Consider the following 24,204-nt stretch of genomic DNA (forward strand, 5'->3'; position numbering starts at 1 on the left):
GGGTATTTTCATGAATTGACGGTAGGAACCGGTTCGGGTGTGGTCAATAAAAGTCAAAATTGGGTCCAAACGTTTCTCAAAAAACCCTCACTCTCTCCCACAACAACACACTTCCACAAACCGTCACATCAGCGCTAAATCAGATTTCAAACTCTTGTCAAAAACCATCATTTATTTATTATTCTTTTTAATAAAATAATCGTGTATGTGTTTGACATGGTGTGTTATAAAATGTTGGAACTTTTATTTATTTCTTTTATTATTATTTATTTAATTGATATTTAGTGAAGGGTCTCATTTTCTTGATATGTTGAAGGGTTGTAGTGAAGGAGTTGTTTTTATTTCAATTGCCTCCACGTCAATGGAGTATGTGGAATCATTTGTCTGACACATGTATTTGGACATTGGGCTTTGAAGCCCAATGTAGATGTTGTAAGTAAGTGTTCAAATAGAAAGTATTTTGTAAGAAAAAAGAGTAAAGTTTTTTCTTAGAATCAAACATATTTGTATTGGATGTCGTATGATCCGGCCCATATAGTATCAAATTTACATGTACATACTTTTAACTATCATGCGGTTCGCATAAGGATAGAAACATAAAAGTTAAATGTTCAAGTTAAACAGTATTAAACCTATAATCAAATTCGTGTTTTATACGAGGTTTATATCCATATAACTAGAATATGTTAAGGTTTAGAAACATATAACTAGATCATATAAATATCTACATGATTATTACAGAACCTATGGTTATAAGTCAAAATTATAAAGATTGATACGGAGGAAATTCTTGAGAATCAATCATTAGATGAAATATTAATTTTACCAAGACCAATATTTATGTAAAAAAATCAATACCAAAGACCATGGCGAGTTCACTAAGATCGAGAACCTAACCCGCGGATATGCTTAATCATCCGGTCCCAAATCAGTATGGGGTCAGGTAATCGACACACACCTTAACCACAAGAATGTCCCTATATGTAGTATGTTTATCCACTTATTTAGAGTTTTAATTACTTTCAAACACATCAATTTACTACCATTTAACCAATCTCACAAACTTTCAAATGACAATTCTAAGAATTCCGTCCGTGTTTTTGGATGACCAATATTAAAAAATTAAAATAAAAAAAAATTACGTTTTTAAGGCTATGACTATTATATACTTAAATACAAGCATGTCCAGACACTACTCACGGACCGTGTTTGTTTTTTCTCCTCCCCGCGGACTACGACCTCTTTCTCTCCACCCTTCCAACAGTTGCTGCACTAGCTTCCTACGGGTTGCAACGTCTCTCTATTTCTCATCATCAAATGAACGATCCAAACGCACAACACATTTTTCTTCTCCTCAAATGTCGCATACCAAAGGGCCTTTAGACTAGTAGTATCAACATGTGTACATAGTGATGTTTCTTATCAAATGATTGAGTGTTCAAGTCTTATAAGTTATAATGAACAGAAATGTTGATATAAGACTAAAATCAGTATATGTCTGAGTTAGTCGTGTCAAAAAAGACAAACTTTCCAACATGGCAACATCTAAACACCCGCAACTCTTTATTTGATCAGAATCAAATGTCCTCTTAACCCCTAATAGCCGGGTCTCTTATATACTCATTTAAACTTTTATATACTTATTCAGTTACCTGGTTTAATTACTTTCAAACACAGTATTTTACTACTATTGTACATATTGTGATGACTTGTATAAAAACATCATTACAAGTTTTAAGTCTATAACTATTATATATACAAGTAGAGTAATTATGTAGTTATATCATAGAGTAATTACATAATTACTCTATAATAATTACTCTACTTGTATATAAAATTACTCTATTTGATTCTCACGTTTAACACGTTAATTTCATTCGTACATTAACCTTCCCCTATATACTTATATCCAATATTTTCATCTAATTTTAATCAATTAGTTAAACATTAAATCAACTTTAACACAAAAATATTGAACCTCATCCAAAATCACTTGTTCCAAATTAACATCTCATATCACCAAAGAAAAACCCATAAATACATATTCATACTTATTCAAATCTAATAACAAACAAAAACACAACCCCTAATCAATAACATTTCACTTATTAATTACCCTTCTCCTTTTCAAGCATGGCTCGAACCCTCATCGGCAACCCGTACAACTTAATGAACCCAGCCGCATCCGCTTGATCATATATCTGCCCGCTCTCAAACGACGAAATATCCTCCCTATACAAACTATACGGGCTCTTTCGGCTAGCCACGATAACCGAACCCTTGAACAGCTTCAGCATAACCGAACCAGTGGTGGTTTTTGTAATATTCTCCATGAACGCATCCATGGACTCACGAAGTGGGTCGAACCACCGGCCCGCATACACTAGTTCAGCGTACTTTAGAGCCATTATGTCTTTGAACTGGATGGCTTCTCGGTCCAGGGTCAGTGACTCGAGCTCACGACAGGCGGCGGCTAAGATGGTCCCACCAGGGGTCTCGTAGACCCCACGGCTTTTCATCCCGACTAGACGGTTTTCCACCATGTCGATTCGGCCGATACCGTGGCGGCCCCCGATGTCGTTGAGCTCGGTTAGTAGAGATGCGGGAGAGAGTTCTTTCCCGTTTATGGAAACCGAGATACCCGAAACAATACCGATTTCAATGTACCTGATTGAAACGTGTTATGTTTAATAATTTGCAGATACTTAACATTCATCGACAAAAGCAGAAAAATGTAAATACGACTTACTCAGGCTTGTCGGGTGCATCTTCTGGGTCAACGGACATCATGTACATATCCTTCTTGGGCTCATTTGCAGGGTCTTCCAAGATATCTCCCTTCAAGAAACACACCAAAAAATATTTTAAAAAAAGTTATAATAATAATAATAATAATAATAATAATAATAATAAACACCTCTGTAGGTTGGGCAACGGGCCAAACAGCTTCAGTCAGAAATGGGCCATTTTTATAGTACATGGCAACATAGGCCAGACCGGGTTGGTCCCAAAAACACCATTGTCCAACTCTCAAGTTATTTTAATACAAATAACTAATGCATTAAAAGGGGTATGTATGAAACCAAAAACCCCAATCCGTAGCCGAAAAAATCAAAATAACTTAATTCAAACAAAAACCGATGGTTTGGATTTATATTTACGTAAAAATCAAATTTTGGGTTTGGCTTCGGTTTTTCATGTAATTAAAACTGAACCTAATTCATGAATTTGACTCTTTAATTTTGAATGCTAAGCAATTAATCATTAAGTGACAAAGATTCAGGCCTAAATTCATTATTTTGGGCTAGGCTATTTTTCGCCCAACAAATTTCAGTCCAAATGATTAAACCGAAAAAACCAAAACCAAATTTTTGTTTCCAAAAAAAAAGAAGAAAGAAAACAAAAAACACTTATCAAAAACTCAAACTGAATTTTCGGTTTTTGGTTTGGTTTGAAAACAAAAACCTACCCAAACCAACCAATGCACACCACTTTGTTTTATATGATTACAAAACCATTATTATTACAATAACAGCCTTCAGTTACTTTCAACCCGTTCGACTCATTTTCCAAATAATTACTGATCTATTTAAAACATACCTCGTGACTAAGGTGCCACAAATTCCTGTCTCTGCTATAAATAGATTTTTTTGTCACTGGAACGGGAACGTTGTGTTTCTTGGCATATTCAATAGCATCTTCCCTTCCTGTTATATCCCATTCCCTCCAAGGAGCCACAACTTGAAGATCAGGATTAAGTGAAAAAAACGTGAGCTCAAATCGAACCTGTATTAACAAGATAAAATAAACTTAATTACATTATATTGTATAAATGATAAATCCGGCTGAAAAATAGTGGAAAACAGAATAATAAAGCATGCCTGGTCATTTCCCTTTCCTGTGCATCCATGAGCAACGGCATCTGCTCCAACTTCTTTTGCCACATCCACCATTGCCTGTTAGTATTATAAATGATAAGATTAGTGGGCTGGTTAAAGGGCCGGTTATTCTAATATGCATATTGGCTTCACCTTTGCAATAACAGGTCGAGCCATTGAGGTACCCAACAAGTACTTTCTTTCATATACAGCCCCTGCTCTCAAACAAGGATAGACATAATCCTTCACGAATTCTTCGGTCAGATCTTTAACCACCAATTGGCAGGCGCCACTCGCCTTAGCCTTCACTTCTAAACCTTCCAATTCCGTGACCCCCTAACAATAAAAAAAAGGTTAATATTTAAATCATTCATACAAAAGATCAAAGAATCGCAAAAACATGAAGGAACTTACTTGACCAACATCTGCAGTAAAGCAAACAACCTCGCAACCATAATTCTCCCTGCAACATAAAAGGTAAAGTAAAAGCGTTAACGTATAAGATAATAATTAATTGAACATTTGGTATTTTCTTCAGCAAGTATTGTACCTTAACCAAGGAACAATAACTGAAGTATCCAATCCACCACTATAAGCTAAAACAACTTTGTTCAATTTGCCCCGAAGACCACTTCCATTGGTACCAATTGATGCATTTGTTTCCTTATCACTGGCCAACACTGCTTGAATCGCTGCCAATCGACCACATTCCTTATATTAGATACCACAAATATAACTTAAGGTTTTCCTATGACCACAAGCTAATGTACACATTAACACGCATTCAAAAGCCCTAAGTTAACACTATCACATGTAATTTTTATAAAATACAATTAATATAAAAAAAGTAAAGCAAGCAATAACAGAAACCAAACCAAAATTAACCAAAAACCGAATTAACCTAAAATCAGTTATATGTTTTTTCGTACCCTCACATAACCGAAATGAACACCTTTTATACCTCTGTCATGGCCCAATTACCCCAGTAGGGCCGGATTGTTTTTTTTTAATTATATAATTTTTTTTAAATATGTATTCTTAATGTTTAGACAATTAGACCCAATTAACCAATTCATTTGAGCCCATTTTAATAAAAAAAAATTTGCACGATCCAAATCATAACCAATAAGCCCATTTAAAAATTTAACTGTTTAAGCCAAATAAAAAAACTCTTTTTACAAAAGGCCCAAATTTTTTCTCACCTCATGTGTTTATACCTCCATTTCATGTATATCTAAGCAAAAAATTTAGCCCAAGTTTGGTTTAGGTTATTAACTGAACCAAAACCAACAAACTAACCGAACAAACCTACCCGATTAACCAAAAATTATTTCGTGAATATAATAGATTAACCAGTGACTTAAGTTTCGATTTTGGTTAAGGCTAATAACCGAAAAGTACTTTCATATCCAAATCAAACTAGGCATTGCTCAACCTCAAATTAATTAACCTAAATGTACCGTGCGATTTACACGCCTGCGAAAGCCGCTTCCTGCCGCTACGATCACCAAACACAACTCCACCAAACTCACTTGATTTAGCTCCTCCTAATTTACATTCTACCATAAACCGAGCTACACAATCACAATATATATAATATAACCGTTAATCAGAATAATAATAATAATAACAATTAGGAATAATTAAAACGCAGTGGTGAAGATGAATTGTGCGTGTACATGCAGAAGATGAAATGATAATAATACATTATTATTATTATTGTTACCTGGATTTTGAGCATGAAATAGAGGCTTCGGTGAAGACGAAGCGAGATGTAAATGAGCCATTGTTTGAGCGTTAATGGCGGCTGTGTTCGGTTTATGTAACTGTACTATTGTTCACAGAGTGTGTGTTATCGTGCAGTGTTTGGTTTTGAGAGTGACGACTAGGGTTTAATATTATTATTATTATTATTATTATTGTTATATTATTGCTTTATTAAGAGGATGGTCCGAACGGATATCAAATATTTTATTTATTTTAACCGCTAACACGATTATTGACGGATTACTAACTTATTTGATATCAACTTAGAACTTTTTTTTATCATAACTGAGACTTAAACCCGCTTTTAAATTTGAAGTCTTTTTAAATACAAGAAGGATTTTGATAATACAAATTATCATTCATATTTATATTTTGATCAATGATAATCCTGATTTTCAGTTTTGTTGTCAAGAGGAAACATGGTAGTATTATAATAATAATAATAATATTTTTACACTCGATTTACATCTAATTTGTACTCGATTTCACTAGTACATTTCTCGATTTCGTTCATAAGCATTATTGTGAAGAAATTGAGTGAAAATCAAGTATAAATCTTTGATTATTATGCTACCAGGATCTCTCTTGGCAACATGTTAAGTAATTTATATTTATGTTTTATTATTATTTTAATGTTAGGGAGTGGTATGCTATTTTGGTTTAGTTGGGGTGTCTTTTGTAATTATAATTCTATTTAGTTACGTTTGATTTGGAATAAAGATCAGAATGTTTTGAGATAATATTTCCTCCTCTATTTTGGTTTCTTCTTCTCCAATCTTTGTAACCGTATCATAGGTATCAGAGCTTTTTCCAAGGCGATCTTCATCGGATTCGCAACCGCTGAGATGACTAACACTCGCAATCAAGAGGTTGTAAAGACAATCAAGGATCACGAAAAAGCCATATTCGAACTCCAAGCAACCCTAGCCGCCATGATGAGCCAACAAGAACATATCTTGAAGGCGATTAATGGTTTGGGGTATCGGTGATGTCCGTAACACCGATGCAGATGCACGAGTCAATTATCGACAGATGCGAGTGGGTAAGGGCGATTTTCCCAAGTTTAACGGGGAAAACGTTGAGGGCTGGATTCATCGTTGTGAACACTTCTTCGATATCGATGAGACTCCAGATAATGCGAAACTCAGATTTGCGGTTATACATCTCGAAGGGGATGCTATCGAGTGGCATCAAGCCTTTATGAAAATCCGCAAGGGTTCCGTAGCAGGTCTGCCATGGGCAGACTATGTGAAGGCTATTTCAGGACGCTTCTCTAATACCATGTTTGAAGATGCAATGGAAGAAATAGCATCTCTGGTTCAGATTATTGATGACATCGATGGCCTATCTGACTATAATTCAGGTTTCGATCACGTGCTTAACAAGATTACGATTAGTGAACCATATGTTGTTAGCCTATATGTGAAAGGTTTGAAGCCGGGAATAAAAGGTCCGGTAAAGATGTTCAAGCCCCAAACGTTACATGAGGCGTATGGGTTAGCGAGACTTCAAACTATCAACAACTCGAGCTTGATGAATCGACTTAAAGATGTGGAGGATGGTTCGCAACGCGAAGATACCAAAATTACCCCTCCTATCAATGCTTCAAAACTTCCCCTGTTGCCAAATCCAACAACTGGAGTCAACGAGCCATCGGTTTATAAACCGAAAAATGTCAACTTGAAGCGCTTGGCGAGTGAGGAACTTGACTTAAAAAGGTCAAAGGGGGAATGCTTTTGGTGTTCTGAAAAGTTCGTCCCGGGGCATAACTGTAAGAAGAAACAACTTTTTGTGATTCATGTTGAAGCCGATGAGAACCTCGAACAAGATGATCTAGGTTGATGCTTGAGTTGAAGGGCTTACTTTTTTAGGGCAATATTAGGTTAACGGAGGAGTATTGTTACGTAATTTATATTATTTATAGTTATGTTTTATTATTATTTTAATGTTAGCGAGTGGTATGCTATTTTGTTAGCTGGGGTGTCTTTTGTAATTGAATTCTATTTAGTTACGTTTGATTTGGAATGAAGATCAGAATGTTTTGAGATAATATTTCCTCCTCTATTTTGGTTTCTTCTTCTCCAATCTTTGTAACCGAATCACAACAAAAGTGAAAGTCGAAACTATCATTGCTCAATATGCAAGGATGAATTATTATCGATCGGCCAATAGGTGATAGTTTGATCTTTAAAATCAATTTTTCTAAACTTGTATCACGTATTGATCCTATATTAGTGGATTTATAGCATTTAGATTATTATTATTAATTATTATTGTTACACAAAAAACCGAATTGTTAGGAGACATTATGAACCGAACATTTAGATTTTGGTTTTGGTTTCGGTTTCGGTTAAGGCTCAAAGTTGAATCAAACTGTCCTATGCACATGTAGAGATCATATACCATGAAGGCATGAAATGCTCAAGAATAATTACACAGCCTCTTAATTATTATGCAACAAATGTCACAGATATATGGAATACTCTATACTTCCTAAAATCTATACATTGTTTTAATACTTAATTAGTTAATTCTAACATCTTTATTAGAAAATGATTTATAAAAGAAGATGATATAACTTTCAAAATATTTAGTGCGTTATTTGTGACAACTTGAAAGTGTCACAACTCACAAGGTGGAAGCAGTGTCACCAAGCCATTGCTTAAAGATTTACTAAAGCAGCTACAAATTTTAAAGTGTGTTTCGACATGACTAAAAGTTTTATATTTAGTTTTATAAAACTCATTTTTATAGCATCTTTATAATAAACTTTAGTCAACATTTTTCAAGAAATAACCTATAACAAAGTGTCACATTTTCAGGCCATTTAAACTAAGTAGCACCAATTTCCTGAAAACGTTACACTAAATAACCAAAAGAAATGTCATTCTAGAGCGGTTGTGTTAAACACGCCTCACATTTTCTTTTACTTACACTCCTCAACTTGTCACATCAGTAATATTTATTCTTTCACATTCAGACAACCCCTCGTTAAACATAGATAGATTACCTTAAGATATCCATATCAACATTATTTTAACTCTTTGAAGGCCACAGTAGTACCCGACAAGCGCAAGCTACATTTTACATGTTTCTACGATTAAAAAGAATATATGCAAGGTCACGTTTTTCAGTAACGGAGTGTCACAGACTCGGTCACAAAAAAGAAAAAGATCAAAAGTGTTAGCACAATGACTATAAATAAAGAAAAGAAAAAGCAAGCCAATGTGTTAGAAGTTATGCACAAGTTTGATATAATTTATATAAATGTAACCACATTTATGTTAAAATAATAAACTAACAAATAAAAGGGTGTTCTCAAAATGACCAACAAAAAGAGATGGAGGGATAAACAAAACAAAAGCTGATGCAGTTCTAATTAACATACATCTTGCCTTTATGCCACCTCACAAAGAAGATACTACTACTCTTTTAGAAGATACAAACAAATCACAGAAAAAGTAAAAGTAAAAAAGTTAAGTTGATTAAAAGAAAGAAAGTTCCTATACTTCTTCATTGTACAAACATGATCGCATGTTTTCCATCATTTAGTTATTCTCCTCTGCTTCAAAGCCGTCTTCGTTACATGAAGTAGCTTAAAGATTTCGTTTTTCTCGAACCTCCCTCTCCGTACAGTTCGTTCCATTGCACAAGCTCGTTCATGTTTACAGATTCTGATGACACGCTCGCACAAACCTATAAAATACGAGTCCGTTCAGCTTGTGTTTTATATAACAGTTAAAAAAAATAACAGTTAAAAATAAAACATAAGATTAAGTGTAACTTATTAATGTATTACTATCTTTTTGAAAAATAATAAGATCATGAGCCAAAAGGGTTTGTTGTTTACCTGTTCATGAGCGAATTTAAAGTCATCAAAGTTTAAAGGCCGAATATCGGAACTTTCACTTAACGCTGGAGCGGGTTTGCCTTCTGCAATAGCTGCAGCACTCTCCTGCCACCAAACCACAAAAATATATATGTTAAATATCATTCACGTATTTCATCATAAAACAATCAAAATGCTCAATATTTAATAATCTAATTTTAACTTTGTAAATAAAATGAATTACAAGATTTTATGCTTTAATACACACACACACACATACATATATACTTCAGGCGGTTTTAGTTTCAGCTCGTTTAACCCTAAGTCCTAAAGAAAACTGTCAACCTTTCTATTTTAGTTTGTCCAAAAATACCCTTTTATATTTACCAAGTTTCCCGTAGTACCCTTAATTACACCATCACAAAACTGCATAATTGTACATATTTAAAACCATGTGAATTTAAAACAGGCAAAATTGACGTGTAGCTAAAAGACTTGATTTTCTTGTAATTGCAACTTTGGGGCCAAAATTAGGACTGTAAACGAACCAAACGTTCACCATTGAGAAGAAAGTTCGATTATTAAATAAACACACGAACACGAACACATGTGTCGCTCGTTCATTTATGTTTATGAATGTCTGTTTATGTTCGTTAATTTAAATTTATGTTCGCTCATTTACATTCATTCATGCTTGTTCGTCTAAGTTCATTAATATATCTATTTAACTTCTTAGGCCCATTACATATTAGTCCAGTTTTAATAACTCTTTAGGATCAACACATTGTTGTTCATATTTACTTTTAGTTGTTTTAGCTTGGTTATGTTCGTTCGTTTACATTAGCTAACAAACGAACATAACAAACACGAACACGACCATTTTCTTAAAAAACGAGCATAAAGAAGAGAAACCCTGTTCGTTTAATTTTTCGTGTTCGATTGAAGTTAAAATGAACAAACACGAACTGTTCGTTCGGTTCATTTGCATGCCTAACCGAGTAACTGGAATGACTTTTAAGCCTTTACCCAGTTGACCCATTAGACATAAACCAAGACCCGAATCAACACAAACTTGCCACTTCTATATAATATGAATACCTTTTTTTCCTTTTCTATAATCTCTCTAATTGGGCGATGAGCTGCTGTTACACATAGATTCTGCATTTAAAAGAGAAAACATAAGATTGCTTCCAGCATTTTTCAACATTCAAAAAGATAAAAACGAAAAGTTAAAAACCAAACCTTAAGATCGCTTCCGGAATATCCCTCGGTCATATTTGCTACTGCGTCCAGATCTATATCTGGAGACAAATCCTCTTTTGCTAGTATAACCTTTAAGATCTTTGCTCTATTAGGAGCATCTGGTAAATTCACCATCAATCTGCAAACAAAAAAGAATCATTAGCTTACGAAACGTTCATTCGAGGAAATGCATTTTTTTTTCTAAGTTTGGAGCACATTTTACTGTTAGGTTCGGAGTCACACACAAACACGAATACAATAGTAAAACCGAAAGAATAAACGAAAGAGACACAAGGATTTAAGTGGTTCGGTCACGGTGTATGACCTACGTCCACTGTCGATAACTAGGGTTTTCTTATTATTGAGTGATACCAACTTACAAGTACAGGAGAGAATATATAGACTAGACAATTAGGGTTTAACCCTTTAACTAAACTGGGCCTGATTAGAGCTTTTGGGCTTGGCCAAAACTCAAACAGCTTAATCTCCTAATTCTGTCTATTCGTCTAAACCGGACCCGACCCATGATGGATCGGAGACCACAACATAACAATCTCCCACTTGGGCTTCGAGACATCTTCTCTAAACCACCACTTGGATGCGTCAAACATTTCAACCTGCTCCTATTTGGAGACGTAAAATGTCTTCACCTGCATTGCCTTGTACATGTAAAATAAAACCCATCTGGTTTTGCACCTCCTAGTTACCCTTCGCCTTCTCAACATTATTCCTGAAGGCCTGCTGAAGCTCTGCACAGCTTCAGCTTATCCAGCATCACCGGCTTGGTGAACATATCTGCTGGATTCTTAGCACCTGAGATATTTTTCAAACTGAAAACACCATCACTGATCAAATCTCTGACAAAGTGATATCTCCTCCCGATGTGCTTAGTCTTCGAATGATAGACTGGATTCTTCGCAAGTTTCACTGCACTCTCATTGTCACAATATAAGAAGAACTTTGCCTGTTTCTTTCCCAACTCTTCAAGAAAAGTTCTCAACCATACTAATTCTTTACTTGCTTCGGCTGCTGCCATATATTCTGCCTCAGTGGTTGATAAAGCAACACTTTTCTGAAGTCTGGACATCCAACATACTGCTGTTCCCCCAACTGTGAAAACATAACCAGTAGTGCTTTTAAACGTCTTCTTACATCCACCCAGATCAGCATCTGAATAACCCCTGAGAATTGTATCCTTCTCCTTAAAACATAACCCCAAACTGGAAGTACCCTTTAAGTATCTGAGTAACCATTTCACCGCTTCCCAATGTTCCTTTCCCGGATCCGACATAAAACGACTAACTACCCCGACAGCATGAGCAATGTCTGGCCGTGTACAAACCATGGCGTACATGAGACTGCCAACAGCAGATGCATACGGAACTTTAGCCATCTCTGTTCTTTCTTCCTCTGTTCTGAGAGACTGGTCTTTGGTAAGTTTGAAATGACTTCCCAGAGGTGTGTTTCTCGGTTTAGTCTTCTCATCATTCATCCTGAATCTTTTTAACACTTTCCCTATGTATTTCTCTTGGGATAGTGTTATGGAGCCATCTTTCTTTCTGGATATACTCATCCCCAAAATCTGTTTGGCTGAACCAAGATCTTTCATCTCAAATTCATCAGACAACTGTTTCTTCAACTTGCGAATCTCCTTCATATCAGATCCTGCAATTAACATATCATCTACATAAAGAAGTAGAATGATATATGAGCCTTTAAACTTCTTTAAGTAGCAGCAATGGTCGGCCTCGCATTTCTTGTACCCAGTTCTCACCATAAAATCATCAAACTTTAGGTACCATTGCCTAGGTGCCTGCTTCAGACCATACAAGCTTTTCTTCAATTTGCAGACCCATTTTTCTTTCCCGGCAACCTGAAATCCCTCAGGTTGTGCCATATAGATCTCCTCGTCAAGATCACCATGTAAAAATGCTGTCTTAACATCTAATTGCTCTAGATGAAAATTTTCTGCAGCAACAATACTTAAGATCAATCTGATGGTGGTCATCTTCACAACTGGAGAGAATATTTCATTATAATCAATTCCCTTCTTTTGCTGGAAACCCTTGACCACTAAACGAGCTTTGTATCGTTTAGACCCATCATGTTCTTCCTTGACTCTATAGACCCATTTATTCTGTAGAACTCTTTTATCTGGTGGAAACTTGGTTAAAACCCATGTCTGGTTTTTACTCAAAGAGTTCATCTCCTCCTTCATAGCATGCTCCCACTGGAGCGAATCTTTCAACTTAAGTGCTTCATAATAACTCTCTGGCTCACCATTTTCAGTTAAAAGGAGATAATTAACTGAAGGTTTGTAACGTACCGGCTGTTTAGAAACTCTGGTGGACCTCCTAACCCAGTGCTGAGGCGGGTCAGGTTCTTGTGGAGACTGTTCATCCTCAGACTCTGAACTCCCACTGTCAGAGACTCCCTCTGACTCTTCATTTCCACCAATATCATCATCTTCAAATTCAGGAACTGTGGTTTCTTCAGTTTCTGTCTCGGGTTCGGTAGCTGACTCAACTGTCTTTTTCTGAGCATCAATTTCATATTCAACCTGCTCTTTCTGAACCCTTGATTTTGAAGTGTTTCTATCTTTGTATAACTCAGCCTCATTAAAAGTTGCATGCTTGCTTCTGACTACTTTTCTGCTTTCTAAATCTCAAAGCCTGTAGCCCATTTCGTTTGACCCATATCCAATGAAAACATATTTTTTAGCTTTAGCATCAAGCTTGTCATTTTTCACTAGGTCATAAGCGCTACACCCAAAGACTTTCAAATGCTTATAATCTGCAGCTTTACCTTTCCACTCTTCTTCTGGTGTCTTGAAACCCAACGGTACTGACAATCCCCGGTTAATTAAATAAGATGCAGTGTTAACTGCATCTGCCCAGAACGTCTTTGGAAGCCCGGCATTAAGTCTCATACTTCTTGCCCTTGTTGGGTTCGTAGGCCTTGTTGGCCCGGTTTATTATATGAAGTCAAAAGAGGAGACGGGTGTGGGCAGTCGGGCCCAAGCCCGGCCCGGTTTAGATTTCTTGCATAATAATTTACTAACCCTAGTTCAGTCTCTATATAAACAACATTATGTACTTGTAATATTTGTCACTCAATAAAGATATACCTAGTTGCCACCCGTGGACGTAGGTCAGTTTAGACCGAACCACGTTAAATCCTCGTGTTCGTTTACTGCTTTCGTGTCGTGTTCAGTTTCGTGTGTGCGTTTAATCCTAACAAGTGGTATCTAGAGCTTAGGTTCGGATCACGCGAAGAACACGTTGAACCTGTTGCGCTCGCCGTCGCCACCAGTAGCTGCCGTTCAAGTTTTGTTGACCGTCGGTAGGTTCCGATTGCCGCGTATTAGGAAAGGGTGATCGTCAGATAGGGTTCCGCCATACCCAGTCGTCGACGATCCGTGGCTTATTTCAGGTTCTGTCCTTTTTATTTTGTTGAAAGCTATTAAATAATTGCATCACCACTGGTTTATCACTGCCGCAAGAGAAGACCTCGACAAGGGAATTGATTTCCCATTTTGTTGGAAACCTAGAGTTTGTTCTCTTTTGGACCACGTAAATAAATTGGGCAGGAGCTCATTTGTTTTATATTGTGGGCCTATAAACTCTTCTTCAACCAAATTGTTATTTCCTTTGGGCCATAAATTAAGGTGGTAGGCCCAACTAATTTGCTTAATTTGTGTGGGCCAAATTCTTGAGCAGTTTGACCGGATATATTTGGGTTTGAGTCGAGATCATAATTTGCAAAGTACGAGCCAAGAACAATTGAATCGAGATTCTATTTTTCGTTGAAGAACAGTTTCAAATCAGAATAAATTTAAAGAAACCGGGAACCAGTGCTAACCGCGTTTGTCAGGTTTTATCGTTTCAGTTTAAAATTTCAGTTTCTGATTTACAGTTCGTATTTCCGCTGCGGTTTAAATAGGTTGATTTTTAACAGAGTTCAGTAGAACAGTCGTTAAGTTCAGGCTCGTGTTGCTGTGTCTGTCTCTGTTTTTTTTTATCCAGTTTTTCGTTTTAGTCATTGTTATGGCAGAAGACGGAAAGGTTTCGATACAGAAGTTTGACGGACAAAAGTTCGGTTGGTGGAAGATGCAGATTGAGGCACTACTTTGTCAGAAAGACTTGGATGTAGTGCTTGAGGATGAAAAACCAGAAAAGCTGTCAGAAGCAGATTGGAAGAAGTTAGACAAGAAAGCTAGGGCTTGTATTACTCTGTCGTTGTCGGAAGATGTGGCGTTTAACATCATGAAAGAAACCACAGCACGTGGTATGATGGAGGCGCTATCCAACATGCATGAGAAGCCTTCGGCAGCGAATAAAGTCTATCTTATCCGAGAGCTAGTGACAACAATAATGAAAGAGGGTGGGTCAGTTACAACTCATATCAATAATCTTAATTCGATCTTGTCCTGCTTAGTGTCAGTTGACATTAAGTTTGATGATGAAGTTCAAGGCCTCTTGTTATTATCCTCTTTGCCCGACAGTTGGTCGCAAACAGTGACTGCAGTTTGTAGTTCGTCTACAAATATTACTTTCGATGGGATTCGAGATCTGATTATGGGAGAAGATTCAAGACGCAGAAGTTCAGGTGAATCATCAGGCAATATGCTAGTCACAGAAGGTAGAGGTAGGGGAAAACAGCGAGGCAGTGGGAGCAGGAAGAGGAGTCAGTCTAAGACTCGTAAGGATATTGAATGTTGGGGTTGTAAAGAGAAAGGACACTTCAGGAATCAGTGTCCGAATGGTAAGAAAGAGGTGAACGTTACAGAAGACGACACAGATGACGGGGTCAGTAGTGATGAGGCTTTAGTTTGTAGTGTTGAGAGCAGCGTTGATGCTTGGGTGATGGATTCTGGTGCATCGTTTCATGCCACTCACTGTAGTGAAACGATGAAGAATCTTAAATTTGGGGATTTTGGAAAGGTTCGACTAGCGAATGATGATATTTTAGAGGTTACGAGTATGGGAGACATTGATTTGATAACTTCAGCCGGTACTTCTTGGACTTTGAAAGACGTGAGGGTTATTCCAAGTTTGAAGAAACGTTTGATATCAGTTGGGCAGTTGGATGACCAAGGGCACGATGTTAAGTTCGGGAATGGGCAGTGGAAAGTAGTCAAAGGGAATCTCGTTGTTGCTCGTGGCAAGAAAATGGGTTCGTTGTATATGGTCGATACGTCATCGAAAGGAGTGGATCCAGTTTTGGTGAAAGACAAAATCCGGTTCACAGAATCTCGTGGGCAGAAGAAGGTTCGTTTTGCAAGTAACAAACTCAGAGCCAAAGTGAAGATTCAGGATGAACGAGCTAGGAAGGTTAAATCAGTTGGGGGACATCGTGACAGTGGGAGCACAGGTCGTGTTTCAGTTACAGTTCCAGGTCGACAGTGGATTAAGAAAACCATTATTCCAGCTGTAAAAGTCTCTCCAATGAATTACTTGCTGAATATGGAGAGTGTTTGTTCTCAGGTTATCTCAGGATCCGGTAGTTCGTTACAGTGGGAGCCGGTAGGGACAGAGAATGGGTCAGGGGCAGTTTCAGCCGTGACTGACGTGTTGGAGCTCCGGGGAGCTTCAACGGGCCTTCAGGTTAATTGATGAGAAGGCGGTGGCAACTAGAAGAAGTTTAATGTTCAGATTACAGAAGTACAATCAGGAGTGCAGACGAGAGTACTCAAGGCCTCCGAGTGGGAGATTGTTGGGTTCGTAGGCCTTGTTGGCCCGGTTTATTATATGAAGTCAAAAGAGGAGACGGATGTGGGCGGTCGGGCCCAAGCCCGGCCCGGTTTAGATTTCTTGCATAATAATTTACTAACCCTAGTTCAGTCTCTATATAAACAACATTATGTACTTGTAATATTTGTCACTCAATAAAGATATACCTAGTTGCCACTCGTGGACGTAGGTCAGTTTAGACCGAACCACGTTAAATCCTCGTGTTCGTTTACTGCTTTCGTGTCGTGTTCAGTTTCGTGTGTGCGTTTAATCCTAACAGCCCTTTCATTTAACGTCCTGTTCATTCGTTCTGCCACTCCATTTTGTTGAGGAGTGCCAGGGACTGTAAAGATCATCCGAATACCGTACTCTTCACAATAATCACGGAATTCTTTGCTAACGTATTCACCACCGTTATCCGGCTTCAAGCATTTCACCTTCAAATCAGTTTCCAATTCAACAGCAGTTTTCCATTTCTTAAAAGTATCAAAAACATCAGATTTATTTTTAAGAAAGTAAACCCATACCTTGCGTGTCGAATCATCAATGAAGGTGACATAATAGTGCGATCCTCCCAAAGAAGAGACTGAAGTTGGTCCATAGACATCAGAGTGAATAAGCTCCAATTTCTGAGTTTTCGGTTGTTTTCCGGTCTTCACAAAAGATACTTTCTTCTTTTTACCGAAAACACATGGTTCACAAAATTCAGATTCAACCTTCTTCAGTTCTGGAATTTTTCCTCTAGCAACGAGCATTGTCATCCCTTTTTCACTCATGTGGCCGAGTCGTTGGTGCCACAAACTAGACTGACTCGGTCCACTGGTCACTGCATTTACCCCATCAGCTGGAATTTCAACCATGTATAAAGTGCCCTTCTTTTTACCTCTGGCGATCACAAGATTCCCTTTCACAACTTTCCATTTACCCCCACCAAACATAACATCATATCCTTGGTCATCTAACTGCCCAACAGAAATTAGCTTTCTTCTAAGGCTAGAAACGACCCGAACATCCTTTAGAGTCCATGAGGTGCCCAATGAAGTTTTTAGTTAAATATCCCCCATCCCCGTGATATCAACAGCATGATTATTAGCCAAACGAACTTTACCAAAATTACCTGTTCGGAGATTCTTCATCTTCTTCGTGCTATAAGTGGCATGAAAAGATGCACCAGAATCCATAATCCATGAATCTGTTGATTCTTCAACACAGCAGATAAGAGTCTCTTCTGAACCTTCTGAATCATCTGAACCGGTGGCCAGATTAACTTCCTTCTTAGATTCTTTCTTTTCTTTTGAAATTGAGGGGTTAGGGCATTGGTTTCTGAAATGCCCCATTTCTTTGCAATTCCAACACTCAATGTCTTTTCTGGGCTTTGACTGACTTCTTCTTCTAGACTTTGACCTACCCCTGCCATTACCTTTCTCTCTTCTCCTACCTCTCCCTTCGGTGCTCAATATAGAACTAGATGTCTCACCAGAATTCCTTCTTCTTATGTCCTCCCCTAAAATCAAATCCCGGACTCCTTCAAAAGTAAGCTTAGTATTCCCAGAAGAACTACTAACTGCAGTAACAGTCCCTGACCAACTTTCGGGTAACGAGGATAACAAGAGTAACGCTTGAACTTCATCATCAAACTTGATATCAACAGAAGACAAACGAGAAATAATAGTGTTGAAGTCATTAACATGAGAGGTAACAGATGCCCCTTCCTTCATTCTGGTGTTAACTAGCTGTCTAATCAGAAATACCTTGTTTGATGCAGAAGGCTTTTCATACATATTTGACAAGGCTTTCATAAGACCATACGTGGTAGTTTCATTTACAATATTAAATGCCACATTCTTAGCTAGTGAGAGTCTAATAACAGCTATGGCTTTTCTGTCAAGTACCTTCCACTCATCATCTTTCATACTTTCCGGTTTCCTCTCTTCTAGTGCTTCCATTAAGTCTTTCTGACATAGCAAATCCTCAATTTGCATTTTCCACCATCCAAAATCCTGACCATCAAACTTCTCAATCTTGATCTTTCCGTCCTCAGCCATTATCCAAACTGAGTTTTGATTACAGCAAACAACCAAACTACCCAAGGAATAAAAGGACTGGAAACTGATCAGAAAAAACGAACCAGCAGCTGCGGAACCCTAATCAGCGGCGGCGGAACTGTAGCAGCGGCGGCGGTACTGTAGCGGCGGCGCGGTACTGTAGCGGCGGCGGTACTGTAGCAGCGGCAGCGGTACTGTAGCAGCGGCGGTGGAACTGTAGCAGCGGAGCAGCGGCGGCGGAACTGTGTATAATCGAGAACCAGGCTCTGATGCCAATTGTTAGGTTCGGAGTCACACACAAACACGAATACAATAGTAAAACCGAAAGAATAAACGAAAGAGACACAAGGATTTAAGTGGTTCGGTCACGGTGTATGACCTACGTCCACTGTCGATAACTAGGGTTTTCTTATTATTGAGTGATACCAACTTACAAGTACAGGAGAGAATATATAGACTAGACAATTAGGGTTTAACCCTTTAACTAAACTGGGCCTGATTAGAGCTTTTGGGCTTGGCCAAAACTCAAACAGCTTAATCTCCTAATTCTGTCTATTCGTCTAAACCGGACCCGACCCATGATGGATCGGAGACCACGACATAACATTTACCTACGTGGAAGCCTTCTAATAACTGCCTCGTCGAGATCAAAAGGTCGGTTCGTTGCTGCAAGTACAAGAACTCGCTCTGTATCTTTTGTACGCAGACCGTCCCAATTCACCATCAACTCGTTTTTCATCTTACGCATGGCTTCATGTTCCCCCGGATTCTCTCTGCGCCCCAACATGCTATCCACCTTGGCACATAAATTGAAGTATGATTTATCAATTAAATCATTAAAACACAATAATAACAATAATAATAATAATAATAATAATAATGAAACATTTCATAACCATACTTCGTCGACAAAAACAACACTTGGAGATATTTTGCTAGCCAGTGTAAACACAGCCTTGACATACTTCTCGCCCTCACCAAACCACTGAGAACAAACAATGAAAAAATGGGTTCAATATTTCACGGTTCATATTGGTCAAAATTGCCACCTCAGCAGTTATTATCTGCAGACAGCTGTTAAAACTGACCTTTGATGTAATGCTTGACATGGATATATTAATGAAGTTAGCACCAGCTTCAGTAGCCACAGCCTTAGCCAACATAGTCTTCCCAGTTCCAGGTGGCCCAAACAGAAGAATACCCTTGCATGGCTGTTATGGTAGGCACGCTAGATCAGTATACATGAGGGCAAACATGTAATTTGACAAAGGGAATATAAGGAAAAAAAAGGTGAAACCTTGGTTAATTGGCCTTTGCAAAAAAGCTCGGGCCTTTGTAGAGGAAGCATAACCAACTCCTTTAATGTATCCTTGACTTTTTCTAGTGCTCCAATATCGTCAAATGTTACTCCAATGTCACTAGGGAATATGACATCAGCAAGAAGTCTTTTCTCGAATTCATTTTCAGTTACAACATCCTGTAGCAATATATATGTTATAATCACAGCAAATGTTAGAATGACTCTATGTAAAGCATTTCCGTATGCAACACGCATTTCAGTAATCAATAATCAATCATCAACAAACACAAATCACTAAAATCACCTTGAGAGACTTCTTCAAGCTCTTGGATTCGTTAAGAACTGATTGGAGAATTTCAACACCATATTGTATGCTGCCAAGTGGCAATGTTAAGTGTTAACATATCAATAAATTAATTAATACAGTTGAGTTTCAATTATTTCAAATACCTCTCGGTTGACAGAACAAGTCTAGCATCTGGATCGGCTTCAGTGTGTTGCATTAAATGATGGCTTAAAGCCCATCCCACGACTTTCTCTGAACCTTCAATTAAGTATTTAATTTAAATATTAATTTCTGCTACAATTAACTACTTAAAAGATTCAGAAAAATATTTTACATGTATGCAAACTGAGCATACCTTCGTTTGTAAGCAACTGATCCTTGATGCACAATGTCTCCAGCCCATCACATTCTAATCCAGTACGGTTTAGGACCTGCATAGTAATTTTATATCATTGTGTGCACATAAAACTCACTATTCTGTTAATCAATTGCCTTTAGGTGGTCCCACAAAACTGAAACAATTAACATTAGTAATTGATTAAAAAATAAAAGTTGCTTACGTTACGTAGATTATTAAGATTTCCCTTCATTTTTAAAGTTTCAGCATCCTGATCCAATTGCTGCTTCCAACTAGTAAGGAGATTCTCATCCTGTATAAGTTCAAAAATTTTAACAAAAATTAAAAAAATAGAAAAGGTAACGAGACAAGAAAGACCAACTAGGAATTAGGACTCAAACCTGAGGTATGTGAATGGCCACTTTATTTGGGAAAAGTTTTGTTAAAAGCTTAGTTGATTTGGGAACCTCTTTCCCTCTTTCATGCAATCTTCCAATATCCTGAAATTTGTACAATTCTCTTTCAATAACTTCAAACATAAAAATTAAAAAAAAAAAAAGCGTTGTAAATGTGATATGGTTCACTTTAATGCAGCTTTCCTAGTTAACCCTATGTAGATGCGCACCAATACTGTTACTTCAATATGACAGATTAGTTAAGTGTTATTAATTATCTTACCAGAAATACTCTCCAAACATTTGAAAAAAACAATAGTTTCCATGAAGTATGATTAAAATAACATAGCATTAATGAAAATACTAGGTTTCCATTATGATACAACCAAATGCTAGTAATATTTCCAATTTATTCTATCAAAAAGCATTAGCCATTTGAACCAAACAAGAATTAAAATGACAAAATCATTACCGGAAGATTAAAGTCAAGCAAAGCAGTTTGGTTGCTGCCAAATTTTGTGAAAAGTAAACCACCAGGATGTGACTGCAATGAAAGCAAATCAAATGCAATAATTAAAAAGTTATACTTCAATACGCCTTCAAATTAACTCTGGAAACCTAAAAAACAAGTTTTAAGGCATAACATGACTTGACATTGAGGAATAAATATTACCTTTTCTTTGCGATTGTCGGTGAGTTTGTGAACCAATGACAACAACATTATCCGGAAGCTTTTCAAGCCACTCTCTAAACGTTGAGTAAGAATCTGAGCTCCCAACTATGGACTTCTCTGCATCTTTCATGAATAATATGAAAGGACTCTTCCTACTCTCACCGGATACAACCTGCCAGACATAAAATAGTATTATTTTTTGAAGCAATAACGAATAAAACTGACTTAAAAGAAAAACCTACCTCAAACAAGGTGCTTAGCAGTGACTTATCAAGATCTTGTGCACCCGTAGAATCCAAACGGATTTCATTGGCTGGTAGAAATAAAGAGCATTAAAACACCATATCAGATGAAGTAAGAGATGTAACTGAAAACAAGAAATTAGAAAACTACTAAATTACCAGCACAGAAGTATCCACAACCACCATCACAGAGTCCACCTAAGTCAACCCCATCAAAAATTGGTTTGTCAAACTTTACACCAATTTTTGAAAGAGAATTGTCTTCAAAAGGTAATAATACCCTCCCACGAGCCCCAGAAGTAGGACCCCTAAGCTCAACAAAACATAGCAAAAATAAATGAGAAAGGCAGTCAAGTAAAAGACGTGTTGGGAAACACCGCAACGGGTTAAAATATGTAATTATTTTACTGGTTGGAACAAAAAGTATGTGTTATGATGAGTACAAAAGCTATATTATTACAATTATAGTCTAAATCTTTAAATGTAATGCTTTATGAGTATGGATGCCATAAGAATACAAAAAAAGTTTAAACTATACTTGCACACAGACAAACAAAAGACTTGCAGCAAACAAAAACAGAAATGTACCTTGAATTTGATGAAGGGTAAATACCACCACCTATAAACTTTACTCTATCACCTACACGATTGTACATTTTGTTATTAAGAGAAATAATTGAAACAAATAAAGATCAAGTGAACTCGCTTTGTTAATAGTAGCATACCTAATTTAAATGTGGGGCTTTTAGATGGTCCTACAGCTAGGGAAGCATAGTCAACCTCCATTTTCTGTTGCGAGTCAACAGGAGATGAAGAAGGATTATTTTCATTTCCCGTAGCATCTGATTCACTAGGGTTACTTGCAATGCGTGTTAACATAGTGGGCCCAGAACTTTGCTTAAAAACATGACCTGTGCTTCCTTCTTTCAATACCTCAGCTTTCGATGATGAACCCTAAAACATTTTAATTAGATGAATCTTTTTTTTCAAATTTAATAACAAAACCATTAACTGCAGTGATGCAAATTGATAGCAGATTAAATCTTACACCGAGAAACATATGGCTATCGAATATAAGCAATTTGGCCCCATAATAATGAGCAAGTGCCTTTGCTAGCATCTCCTGATAAATTTCCGAGTCTGAAAAGGGTTTACCATGAATAAAGATTCAGACTTCAACTCGACTAAATGACAAAGACGTAAATTTGAAATACATACTTGCGGGACCAGAAAGCAAGATTCTAGGATTCACTGTAGGGAGGTCAGAAGCATATTTAACTTGATCTTTATGCTTTAAGTGTATATAAGAAGCTGCAATAAGCACGTTTTTTGTGTTGTCACTGCATAAAAATGGCAGATTGTCAAAAACACTTGACTAAATGAGTTTTTAATATAGTTTTAAAAAAAAACAAGTCAAGAAAACCTCAAATAATATGGGAATTTGTCAAAAGAAACTCCCACGTCATGCCCATTGATAATTCCAGCAAGAATCTCTTCCTTTAATATTGCAGATCTTCCTGGTGCTGATGCAGGCGGTGAATCCCTATCCCAATCCCTTGTTTCCATTGGCTGTAGTAAAATATATTTTATTCATACACCGAATCATAAATGCTAAGAAAACCTTTAATTAAGTAACTGAAAAATATACTTACATTTCCTGTTCCGATAATACTAGGGTCTAGATGGCTGCCAAGAGGTGTGGTTTTGCCTATAGCTTCGATTTCAGATGCACTATCAGTACCAGTATTTGTAGCTGAGTTTAGCTCTAAACCATCAGTCTCATCATCAAGATTAGGTGTTTCCGGATTAGCTTTAGATACAGATTGAACAGAAGACTTTAAACGGGATACATCTGATCTCAGATTTGATAAAGACGCCAAAATAGATGCACCTGCAACTGCTGAGCTGTCCCCTGTACGTCTATCAATATGCAGCGATTTTTTATGTGTTTTTAACAAGACATTGTTTGGCAGTTGCTGGAAAATCTATGGAAAATATTAAGGAAAATTTTGAGAAAAAGAATAGCAAATAACGCATTCAACAAAAGACTTTGCTAACAGAAGGATACATAAGCATGACACCCGGGAGAGCCGAAAACCACTTCATCTCCTGAATTCAAAACACAAAGTGTGCCCTTTTTAATAACTTTCCCATTAACATGAACAGATCCCTTGCTTCCTTTGCTTTCAAGCATAGCTGACGAAAAGCCTCCACCCTGATCATGTCGACATATAGTAAGTAGATAAGTACTCATACCGCAAGTATAAAATATGAAGTTCATCTCCAAAAATCCTAAATTTCATGTGAATCGTTTGTGATTTATGTAATGTGAATCCCTAGCATTGATAGCATGATATATTACTCAATACCTCATTGAGCTTGATAGTGCAAAGAATCGCACTTATATCCTTAATTAAAAGACTTGCATTCTTGTTTGATCCAACTGAAAAGCTTGTTGTATAAACAGAAATTGTCTTG

General features: G+C 37.1%; 1 protein-coding gene and 1 pseudogene across 2 annotated transcripts; both read right to left on the minus strand.

The window, feature by feature from the left end:
* Positions 1-1,956: 1,956 nt before the first annotated feature.
* Positions 1,957-5,665, minus strand: LOC143529856 (argininosuccinate synthase, chloroplastic-like). Its single transcript, XM_077025559.1, has 9 exons — positions 5,605-5,665; positions 5,339-5,452; positions 4,429-4,570; positions 4,293-4,341; positions 4,032-4,214; positions 3,882-3,956; positions 3,601-3,786; positions 2,750-2,838; positions 1,957-2,667 (listed from the first exon to the last, which is right to left on the minus strand). The coding sequence occupies exons 1-9, from the start codon at positions 5,663-5,665 to the stop codon at positions 2,109-2,111; spliced, it is 1,458 nt and encodes a 485-aa protein (XP_076881674.1). The 3' UTR covers positions 1,957-2,108.
* A 3,234-nt stretch (positions 5,666-8,899) lies between these two features.
* On the minus strand, positions 8,900-24,200 carry LOC143529857 (uncharacterized; annotated as a pseudogene). Its single transcript, XR_013134736.1, has 25 exons — positions 24,096-24,200; positions 23,795-23,941; positions 23,379-23,711; positions 23,150-23,295; positions 22,945-23,066; positions 22,775-22,866; positions 22,452-22,680; positions 22,315-22,366; positions 21,886-22,034; positions 21,727-21,797; positions 21,485-21,656; positions 21,284-21,355; positions 20,818-20,916; positions 20,640-20,729; positions 20,435-20,510; positions 20,244-20,337; positions 20,098-20,167; positions 19,791-19,970; positions 19,582-19,704; positions 19,395-19,478; positions 19,105-19,289; positions 10,717-10,855; positions 10,573-10,632; positions 9,496-9,600; positions 8,900-9,341 (listed from the first exon to the last, which is right to left on the minus strand). The product of XR_013134736.1 is annotated as an uncharacterized LOC143529857 (transcript).
* Between the last annotated feature and the right edge of the window lie 4 nt (positions 24,201-24,204).

This window comes from Bidens hawaiensis, unplaced genomic scaffold (genome assembly GCF_021521415.1).
Source record: "Bidens hawaiensis isolate Kalapana, Puna unplaced genomic scaffold, B.hawaiensis_p1.1 tig00008759_1, whole genome shotgun sequence".
Classification (NCBI taxonomy): domain Eukaryota; kingdom Viridiplantae; phylum Streptophyta; class Magnoliopsida; order Asterales; family Asteraceae; genus Bidens; species Bidens hawaiensis.

Coding starts and splice junctions, on each gene's coding strand:
- LOC143529856 (XM_077025559.1), bottom strand. CDS start 5,665: ATGGCTCATTTACATCTCGCTTCGTCTTCACCGAAGCCTCTATTTCAT. Junction 4,342..4,428: donor GTTATTGTTCCTTGGTTAAG/GTACAATACTTG, acceptor TTTATGTTGCAG/GGAGAATTATGGTTGCGAGG. Junction 4,215..4,292: donor TTACTGCAGATGTTGGTCAA/GTAAGTTCCTTC, acceptor TTTTATTGTTAG/GGGGTCACGGAATTGGAAGG.